This window comes from Vombatus ursinus, unplaced genomic scaffold (genome assembly GCF_900497805.2).
Source record: "Vombatus ursinus unplaced genomic scaffold, bare-nosed wombat genome assembly UNPS02009205.1, whole genome shotgun sequence".
NCBI lineage: Eukaryota > Metazoa > Chordata > Mammalia > Diprotodontia > Vombatidae > Vombatus > Vombatus ursinus.
In genome coordinates this window covers 16,831,246-16,842,381 of record NW_020948983.1, presented here as the reverse complement: position 1 = coordinate 16,842,381, position 11,136 = coordinate 16,831,246, and the positions used below count along the sequence as shown (strand labels likewise).

Here is an 11,136-nt window from a genome sequence, read left to right as displayed (position 1 = left end):
CACACACACACACACACACACACACACACACACACACACACACACACCCCCCAGAAAGTTAAAAGGTAAAAATGAGGTCACTTGTCCAACCTTCAGGGGTCATTAAATAGAAAGTCAAGTTTCCCACGGAAAACTCTCCTGACCCCTTTAATAAGTCAGCTGAAGTAGGCTCCTCCACATTTGTAAAATCACCAAGCAATAACGATGTTCTAGCCACTACCATGTTTTGGTGTGATGCCTCATTTATTACCATTACAATAAAACAAGAAGTGTACGAACAACTTGCTTATATGGCACACTGTAACTTACAAAGTACTTTTGTAGTCACCTGTTTTACCCAGGTAAGTTTCATTTATTTCTTTAAATATGCTAGAACTTCCAAAATTTGAAACCAGGGATTTTGTATAGAAAAATATTTCTACAATACATTGCCCCTCCTACTCTGCCTTCTTAAGAAGAACATACTAAACATAAGTTAATCTTTTCATGATTCCTCGGGGTCTCCATTATGATCAATTTTCATAAATGCTAAAATACAATATCTTCAGTGAATGGAAGGTCAGGACTATTTATCTATCCTGACACCAAATAGCTCCTCTTTTCTACCTTCTTTTCAAAGTCTATCCATGTCCTTTCTCAACTGTCACCTCTCATTGCTAAGATCCATGTTTATTCTCATTTGATGTCTTACTTTCCCCACAGTTCAAAGGCAATGACTGCCAAGAGGTTTCTCTTATAGAGTATAACACATGGTCTCTAAGAGAGCTTACTTTCCATTTCCCAATGTTCTCTGAGACGCTATGCCTTTAAAGTAATGTCTGGCCAAGTAAGGGTACAACTGTAACAAGAAAATTAAAGAGAACAGATCTTACCTCCATAGCTATAAAATGACTCTCTCTCTCTCACTCCAACTACTGTCCCCAAAACATCTACTTGTTTTATTGGGTGTCCATTGTAAAAAAATACACCTGCAAAAGAAGTAACCATGAAGCCAAGTTCACATCTTTCATCTATCATGCAGGAAATGAATTATAATTTTAATGTATTATTAATGGCATTTTCCCCTAAGCTATCAATTATTCAAGTCCCAGCCTTAAAGAGATCACAGGGTCATAGATTCAGAGATGGAAGGAAACTCAGAGATCATCTCATCTTATAACCTCATTTTAGAGAAAAGGACCTGAGGCCCTGAGAGGTTAAGTGATTTGTTAAATGATTTGTCCAAGATCACACAATAATAAGTGGCAGAACTGGGATCTGAACTCAGGTCCTCTGAGTTCAAATGCAGTATCCTTCCCATTGCCCTACACTGCTTAGTGGCCTACTTGGAATGCCAGACACCAAGAAAAAATAAAGCAATTCAGACAAGGATTTTTCCACAAGTGTGAGAGCTACAAATTAATTTAAAGTAGCTGGGGCTGGGGCCTAGAAGACAAATACATATGTCACTCTATTGACTTTGATCAACTCATAAAAATCAAAATATACAACTTTAATGTATAAGAGTACTAAAATATCAATATATACTATCCTACTGCACAAACAGCGTTTGGGGAAGTATAAAAAAATGACCTGACAACAAAAAGGAACCAAGGGAAGAGAGGGGTCAATCTGTATCTGCCAGTGTTTCTTCTGAATATTAGTCACTGTTTCTCAGAATCCTTCCTCTCTTACAAAAAATAATAGGAATTGTGTCATCCAGGCCAGCCTTCTGGGGCCAAAAGTGTAATGCTTCACTCCAGGGCTCTTAAGTAGTTTTCACATTCCCTGGGACTCAAGAGGGATTCTGAATAAAAAAAATTTCCTGGTACATAGCCTTGATTATCTCTTTAAAGGAAATGTTTCTAGTTAGTTAAGTACCAAATACTACCTTTAACAGTAGATCAGAATGCACTGTTGGTCTTAAGCAATTTTTAGTCTTTTAACCCACTGGAAAAAGTTAAGCCTTAACAACAGATTTATAATACTCCAGTTCGACCCTCTCCCATCCCCCATCCCACCCCCCACCCCAACTTCATTCATCCAGGATGGATCTTTCCATATGGGTGGCATTTGGTATGATTTAGTTACTTCCTAAGGAGATGAGCTATGAAAAATACTAGACTGTTCTGGAAAACAGATGCCTGTGGGGAAGGCTGGCCGTCTTCCAACAGGAAACAAGCAAAAAATCATACCATTTCCAACAATGATTAGGAAAGGTGTAGTAGAAATTAAAGAGTAAAAGGCTACCTAAATGTTACCAGGATGTAGAACTAAACAGTAAAGAAGCATTTATTAGGTTTCCATGTGCCAAGCACTGTACTAGGCAGTATTAAGGTGACAAATAATGATAACTAACATCTATGTAGCGCTTACTATGTGACAGGCACTGTGTTAAGCACTTTATAATTAATCTCATTTGATCCTCAAAACAACCCTGGAAGGTAGGTGATATTATTAGCCCTATTTTACAGATGAGGAAACTGAGGGAAACAAAGGTTGACTTGCCCAGGGTCAACTCCCAGGGAGCTTACATTCTATTGAATGCCTAAAGTTGCTCTAGTTCAAGGGTGGGAAACCTGTGGCCTGGAGGCCTCATGTGGCCCTCTAGGTCCTCAAGTGTGGCCCTTTGACTGAATCTAAACTTCACATAAAAAAATCCCCTTAATAAAATGATTTATTCTGTAAAACTTGGACCCTGGCAAAAGGTCACATTCAAGGACCTAGAGGGTCACATGTGGTCTCAAGGCTGCAGGTTCCCCACCCTGGTCTAGTGGATTAGAGTACAGTTAAGAATCAGGAAGACCTGGATTCAAATGTAGTCTTATATTTGTGACCATGGATGGGCAAATCATCTAAACTTTCCTGAGCCTCAGTTTTACAATCTATAAAATGGGAATTGTAATCCCTATAGTACCTACTATAGGGAGTTATTGTGAAGCTTAAATTAGATACATTATGTAAAGTGCTTTGCAGACATCAAAGCTATTATACAAGGCTATTAAAGCTATTATAAATGAGTTACTTATAATATTATTATTATCTCACTAAAATGACAAAACTCTACCACCTAGGTTACATTTGCTAGGAAACCTTCTGAGCTTTAAGTAGGCTTTCCTGCTCAGGCCCCACATTTTAAAATACAGCAGAACAAATAGGTTGGAAAATAAATTTTTTTTGTTAAACTCTGAAATGGCAGAAACTTTTCCATGAAAAGGAAGTAGTCATTACATCAACATGCACTGATCAACCCTGTTCCTAAACACCTTATTTATTTGCTGTAAGGCAGACATGAAGTAGTATGGGGACAAGCATTGACTCAAAAGCACAAGAGCTGGGGCCCACTGCTGGTTCTACCAATGGCTAATTATACAGGTTGGGATAACTTTCACCCTTCTGGGCCCATTACCTCATCTATAAAACCCAGACAATACCTAATCACAGACTCATTGTGCTGTAGAAAAGTGAGGTATTATCCCATCTTTGATAATTTATATGGAAACTAACAGGTTTAAGGGGCGAGAGCAAACATCAAGAGAAAGAAAAGGACAAGTACAAAAGAAGCCTAACGGATACGTAGACAACTAAAAATCTGATCTTACTACTGAGCAGGCACACGTAAAGTTCCTTCCTTACAAAAACAATCTCCTTATGGTTTTTTTAAAAGACTCCTAAATAAACAACAATAAGTTTAATTTGATCCTGAGTTGAGTAAAAATTGCTACAATCATTTTCACAGGCACCAAGCAACCACTGCAACATTTTTGCCAAGTACCCAAGTAAATACTTTGCAAACCTCACGTTGTCAGCAAGACTTGTGATAACCTCTGCAGTAATGTAAAGGGCTGGTTGTGCCTCCTGTACTCAAAAGCTACATACCTGGAGCTTGTTGGGACTCTTTGATGCTCAGTATATCCTTTACATACAATTTTGCAAATGCTAAAAACACGGGATCCAAACCCCATAAAAGGGAAGGGGTCTCTTCACATTCTCTGGGCTCCGGCTGCATTTGGAAACTGTATTATCAATTCCATTTAACTCTGAATGGTCCAGGATCGCTGATAATAATGTCACCTGGATGCCTAAAACAAAAATAAGAGTATGCGGGATTTAACTTGAGCTGGTTAACTTAAAGGATCATAAATATAAAGATAAAACAGATCTCAGAGGTGAAATCCAATCTTCAATTTACAGATGAAAAAGCTGTGGTGTAAAGGATTTCATAGGATCATAGACCTGCAGCTGGAAGGCTCCTCAGAGACCATCTTGCCAGCCCCGTCATTTTATATCAAGATCTTACTGTCCTTAAATAGCTGAGACAGTACATGAATCCATATCCCCAGAATCCTGTTGTGAGTTGTCACTGTTGAACCTGATGCAATTTAAAATGTTATTAATAAAGTAATTTCTAAATGACTTTTTCCAACATCATTTAAACACTCGACCGTACCCCCATCAAGCCTTGTAACCACGAGGCTTGCTCTTCTAAATCTTACGCACTGGAGATTTTTTCAAGGGGTACTCTCAACGCACAGTCCCGCTTTGTCCACCTCCCACTGCTGGCTCACGCACTAAGACTCCCTTGCACACTAGTGCTGAAATGAACAACCCCTCTGCCTCCTGGCACCTACTTTGGAGTGCTTAGACAGAAGGCCGTGCTTGGGCCACAGAAACCAGTCTGGTTTGGACCAGGAGGGGACGCTGGCCACATGCACGTGATCTCGAGCCCCACCTCCTCCCCCTCCACCCAGCGACAAGCAGCTGGGTGGGGCTCTACCTCCCGCGATCTCCCTTTACTCCCCCTTCCCCACAAAGAAAAAGGGAAATGAAAAAGAAGTCCCCGCCCTCTTCTCCCGCCTGCCTGCGCACGCAGACTTTCGTTTCCTGACGCGTCACTCGAAGGCGGGGAGCCCGGCAGGCCCGGATCCTTCCAGGCCACTTCCGGGAGAAGCGCTCGGCCGGAGCAGCACAGGGCCAGCCTAGGCCCGTCGCTTCCGTCTGCCCCGCCCCTTTCCCGCAATCATTGGCTGCTCTGGAAGTCCCGCTCTCGGGCCAGGCCTGACACCGCCCCCTAGGCCCAACGCTCGGCCCAGCTGAGTGTCTCGTTGGCCGCAGCCTCCTCCTGCGGCCTCCCGGAATGCGGCCGCTTGCGCGCGCCTGGGCTCCGCCCTGGCCCCTCTCTCTGCCCTCCTCCTTTTCCCTAACCACGCCCGGAGTCTTGGCGAGAAGCTCTGGCCTCAGGGCATCGCGGAGACTCCGAAACTACGTCGGAACAAAAACTCCATTAAAGATAAAGCAAATGATGCTGCTGTGTGTCCAGGCCTCGCTCCTCCGACTCCTCTGCTTCCCTTAGGCCCTTCTCCGGTCGCGATTGTGCCTCCAGCATCCTCCCGTCCCCCTCCTCTAGTAGAAGAAGAAATATTTCTTTCCCTAAGGGCTTTGAAAATGTGCTATTTGTTTGAATTCTGCCAAGGTCAGGAGGATGTTTACTAACTTACTTTGGGATGCCCCAAGCAGAGTGGATTGAAGGCCGGCTAGGATCCTGGAAGGCCTTCCAGTCCTGCCTCTGAAGCCTGCTACCTGAGCGGGACACGGGGCAGGTCACTTAAGGCTATAATTTGCAAAGTGCTGACCTGTATTGTTAGAAGGAGGTCACCTCTTCAAAGAAATAAAAGGTTCAGTCCCTGTTAAGTCTAAAAGAGTTCGCATGCCTTTCCACCAGTTGTTCAAAATTACCGTAACTGACTTCAGGACAATATTAGACAGTGTCCTGAACTACAGGAGGGGCCTCTGTTACGTATTTTGAGGAGGGGTAAGTGGCTGTCAGAAGAATCAGACTGAAAACCATTTAGAATGAAAATGCAGTGGAAACTGGAGACTGGAATGGAAAATGTGTGCAATTAGAATGGTGACAATTAATTAAATCCCATACCACTGCATGAACCCAAACAGACTTCTTCACAGATTTCGGCATTGCCTGACTTCAGTTACTGCCAGGGCCCTTGATGTATTTAGTTTTAGATTTAAGGCTCTTCCTTAGAACCCTCCAGAAAATGGATACTTCTAAGTGACAAGAGCCAAATGGAAGAGGTAAGAGACAGGTTGAACTATAGTTCCCTAACCACTTGTATCTAAACCAGGGTGGGGCAGAAACAGAAAATCACTAGTTGAGCATACTTAGAGGCTTTGGATAATTAATGAATTACTCCCACAGGAATATCACTGGAGATAAGTTACCAAGGAAGCTTACTGGCTACTCACCCAGAACTTTAATAATCACTCCTAGTTTGCATAAAAGGAAGCAATTTTCACCTGACTTGAGCAAAAAATTTATTAAGTGTTAAGGGCCAGTGGAAAAGGCACTAGAATGAACTGGTCTGAGGGTAAAGAAAATTATGTTGAGAGAGGTGCAAAGTTTATCTCTGATCTTAGTCTTCTTTTAGTGGGGCTTGAAATGAATATAAGATGTTTGAATTCTGGTGGGGTTTCATTCTGATTTCATCATAGTAACTGAGAAAGTAAATGTAAGTTGAAGCAAAAAGTTAGACACAATAAAGAATTTCCTATACGCTACCTGAGGACAAAGATCTTATCTTAGGTAAACTTTTAAACTTCTCTACCTCCTTTAAAGTTAAGTAGACTGCTTGATAAATGTTTATTGAATTGAATTTGACATCAAGGTTTTTTTATATTAGAATGGTTGATAAAGAAAATTTATAGAATCTTCCTCTTTGGAGAACTTTAACATCAGGATAAGTTCTGGGATGGATTTCCTTTTCCTTCTTTTGACCTTCTATGGCTCTATGGAGCATTCATATGTACTCATGCCTGTTCTAATTTGTGTTACCCAAGCAACTATCTATTCCCTAATCCCTAGACTATAAACTTCCCCAAACCAGAAAATATGGTTTATTGATCTTTGTATATTCCTCGGGGCCCCTAGCCCAGAGCTTTGCTTAATATTTTTGTTGCATTTTAATTTGAATAGGTTATATAGTACTGCCTGAAGGAAGTTTTAATCATTTGACAAGTATTTATAAATACCTAGGTTATCCCTTAAAGTACTTTCAGCCTTGGAATTATATAATTCTGCAAAGTAGGATCTACAAAGCTCATAAGTATATATCACTTGATAAGACCTAAATTCTTTAATGACTGCTCAAAATTAACTGAACACCTTGCTTTGTATTCCAGGTGGAATATGGGGAATGATATGAGCAAGGAAGGGTCATAAGATAATGAATTGATCAGGTCAGCTAGAGTAAGGGTTTGTTTTTGTTATGAAGTTGTGAAAAATAAAGCTGGAGAAGTATTTTGAGGCCAGTTAGTAGGCCTCAAATATCAAGCTAAGAAGAGTAGACTTTACCCTGTAAAGGAGTAGGAGGCCACTGGTGGTTACTGAGCAAGAAAACAATGTAAATAATTCAACAAATATTTAATGAGCATTTATTGTGCTTAAGGCACCATGCTAGGCACTTTGAGGATATAAATATTAATGTCATGGTCCTTGCCCTTTGAAGAGTTTACAATCTACAGGAAAAATTGGAGTCAGGAAAACCTGTTGGGGTAATTTCTTCAATGGTTCAAGCATAAATCAATTTGATAGGTAGAATTGATAGGTAGAAATGGAATCAAGAAATAATGGACTTGGGGCACAAGGTAAAGGAAAACAGTTTCACAGAAATTAGGCTTAGACCACTGTTGTACCACATTCCACAACAAATTCAAGAGGGATTCTTGACTTGAATGTTAAAGACTTCAGTATGAAACAAATTAGAAGGGAAGCAGGTCCTATACCTTTCCTAGTTAAGACAAAGGACTGAATCCTTAACCAAACAAGGGCTAGAAGACAATAAGAGATAAAATAGATTTGATTATATGAAATTAGAAAGCTTTTGTATAAAATTAATCCATCTAGAATAAAAAAAGGGGAAGCAGTCAACTGGGAAAAAGTTATCAAATATCTCTGATAAGGGTATGATATTCCACATATACTAACAAATATGTAAGACCAAGAGCCATTCCCCAATAGATCAGTAGTCAAAGGATGCAACCAGTTCTCAAAAGAAGAATTGCAAACTATTAACCACCATATTTTGAAATAATGCTCCAAATCTCTGAGACTATGATGGAAATTTTATTTGGTCTAATCATTTTGTGAAGCAATTTGAAATTATACAAATAAAATGACTAAAATGTCTATATCATTGACCAAGATTCCACTGAGGCATATATCCAAAGGAAGTCATTGACAAAAAGAAAGGCTCTATACACACCAAAATATCTACAGTAACACTTTTTGTGACAGCAGAGAACTAAAAACAAAGTTGATGCCCATTGACTAGGTAGTGGCTAAACAAATTGTGCTACAAAAATGTAATGTAATATTACTGTGCTATAAGAAATGATGAACACAAATACAGAGAAGCATGGAAAGTCTGATAGGACCTGATGCAAAGTGAAGTAAGCAGAGCCAAGAAAACAATATACCCAATGACTACAACAGTGTAAATGGAAAAGACAACAATTAACAACCAATATTAACTGAATGTTGCATAATTACAAAGACAAAGCTTTATCCCAAAGAAGAGACAGAAGAAAATTTCTCTCTTCTTCCTTGCTAGAGGTGGGTGTTCACATGTATAGAACATTGCATAGATAATGTCAGATTTTTTTCTATGTGTTGATTGGTTTTGCTGAATTTTTTTCTCTTTTTACTCTTAAAAAAATTTGTTATAATGATGGCTCTATGGAAGAGGATTCTGGGGGAAATGTAAAAACAAAAGATATCAATTAAAAAAAACTTTGTTTTTTGAAGAAAAATAATGAGAACTTAGGACTGAACCTTAGTGCTTAAGGGATGAAAGCAAGAAGGGAACCCAGTAAAAAGAAACATCCAAATGGGTCAGGAGATAGTGTGGTCCAGTAGAAAGACCCGAATTCAAATCATAGCTTTGCCACTTACTACCTGTTGTGACCAAAGGCAAGTAACTTGACCTTTCTGTGCTTCAGTTTCTTCATTTTTTTTAAAAGATGGGATTGGATTTATAAATGACTTATAAGGTACCTTTTAGCACTAAATCTATGATCCTAAATCTAGGTAAAAAAACTAGAAAAATATAGTGCCCCTAGGAAGCTCATGGGTGTCAGAGTAACAAAATTTTTCTTTTATTATACTATCATTCATTCAGCAAATATTTGTTAAGTACTTATTATGTATAATACTTTGTTTATGATGCTGGGGAGAACACAGGAATATAAAGATAAATGAAAGAATTATCCTTTGCTTCCTTGTTTAGGATTTAGGAGACACTGTTTTATGTCCAGGTACTAGAGGTACTAGATTAACCTCAGCTAGGGATAAGGAATTTTAAGATTAGAATAGAAGGAGAGAAGGAGTAGACCATAGATGTAGAATATCTGAAGGCTGATTGGGAGGCTCTATAGTACAATGGGGAAAAAATCTAACTTGGAGCTAGAACACCTAGTTTTGAGTCCTGGCTCTATCTCTATTTCCTTGGCAATGACCATGAATAAGTCGTTTAATTTCTAAGCATTAATTTTCTTGTATGTAAAATGGGGGGAGGGGGCAACAAATAATAATTTCACTATCTGCCTGACAGGGTTGTTAATGAAGTACTAGTTCCTTTAGTCCCCTGTCATCACGTCTGCCATAAATGTTGAAAAGGGTGCCAGTGAGTTTGCTTATTAATCAGGAAACAGAAGATTATCTGAATTAAGTAAGGGATAGTTCCAAACAAGATAAAATAATTTGCAGCACTTCTTGAATTAAGTAATTTGCAGCACTTCTTGAACTGAGAGGAAAATCCTCAAAAGGAATTATTATAGTCAAGGCTGAGAGTGAGAGCATGGTGAAGTGTAATACTTGATCTGAATAATTCTCCCCAGACCAATAGACTGGTTTGGCTAAAAGGGGGTACAGAGATTTGTTATATTGCAAAGATAAAGAGGGCAGAGTACAAGTGGGTTGTAGTTTATTCTGGAGATAAGGTATAAAATGAGCTATTTCCTGGCAGGGAAAGTGGATAGTGTATGATGGGGTTTGAATTTTACCTTTTAAAGCCAGAATTTCTCAGAATTGAACAGTCTGTGGTATTTTGGGCATATAATACTCTATATTCTATGCCTGTGCAGTATACAGTTCAGGTGTTTCAGTCATGTCCTACACTTTATGACCCCAATTTGAGGTTTTCTTAGCAAAGTTACTGGATTTACCATTTCCTTCTCCAGTTCATTTTACAAATGAGTAAACTGAGGCAAATAAGGTTAACTGACTTGCCCAAGATCCCATCGCTAGTAAGTGTCTGATGCTGGATTTTAACTCAGCCAGGTCTGGCATTCTATCCATTGCACCACTTAGCTGCCCAATATACCTAATATTTTATCCAAAAGTCTACATTGAATAGCATTTTTACTGGGCCCAGCATATTATGTATTATGTAAGTGGGCAGGTGGGAGGGGGGAGAAGGGCAGAGGAGAGATCTTATAGGGATGAATGGAAGCAACCCTATTTTAACCCTGCCTCAAAAGACATGGACAAATACTCATCTGATAAAGGTCAGAAAAACTGCCAATTTGTCTAGGTTGGCAGATAAAGGAAATTGGGTTATATCAGCAATGAGCCTTCAACACAACTGTCATCTTCCTATCAACAGTAACGTAATGGCTAGAAACTAAACTAGACATGACTTTATCTTTGCCTATTTTTTTAGTAGAGCTCACAAAAATGTTGTGAAGATAGGAACAATTTGGATATCTGCAAAAATCAGGTTCTCAAGAATATGAGCAAATGTTCAAATAAAGGTAAAGAGGAACAGTAAAAAATTTGGGGAAAAGAATGCAATTTTTAAAAATTCGAATTTGTGGAATTCCCTCTGAAAGTATTGTCATTTGAGATCAAAAAAGACCAGTTTGATAAGAGGTCAACCAAGGGAGCTTGATTAGTTAGAGAGAGTTTCTACTATAAAGGTATTTTTATATCATAGAGCATCAATTTAGAATTGGAAGGGACCTTAAGAAAGCATCTAATTTAATTCCCTCATTTTTTAAATGAGAAAATAGGCTCAGCTAGGTGAAGTGACTATTATTCTCCGGCAATCTTTATCTTTCCCTGTTCTTCAGAACTCCAAAAAAATT

General features: G+C 39.1%; 1 protein-coding gene across 5 annotated transcripts in view; it reads right to left on the bottom strand.

Annotated features, from left to right (window-relative positions):
- The window catches only part of STN1 (STN1, CST complex subunit), a 48,123-nt gene extending 43,343 nt beyond the window's left edge, over positions 1-4,780 (bottom strand). For 3 of the 5 annotated variants that reach the window (XM_027851413.1, XM_027851417.1, XM_027851416.1), the window contains exons 1-3: positions 4,611-4,780; positions 3,859-4,061; positions 873-968 (exon numbers count right to left, since the gene is read on the bottom strand). In XM_027851413.1, coding sequence (XP_027707214.1) covers positions 873-968; positions 3,859-3,988 — 226 coding nt within the window. In that variant the 5' untranslated portion in view covers positions 3,989-4,061; positions 4,611-4,780. Of the gene's footprint in view, positions 1-872; positions 969-3,858; positions 4,062-4,429; positions 4,583-4,610 lie in introns of those variants that run through there. The other 2 variants (XM_027851414.1, XM_027851415.1) reach the window with 2 other exon arrangements.
- Between the last annotated feature and the right edge of the window lie 6,356 nt (positions 4,781-11,136).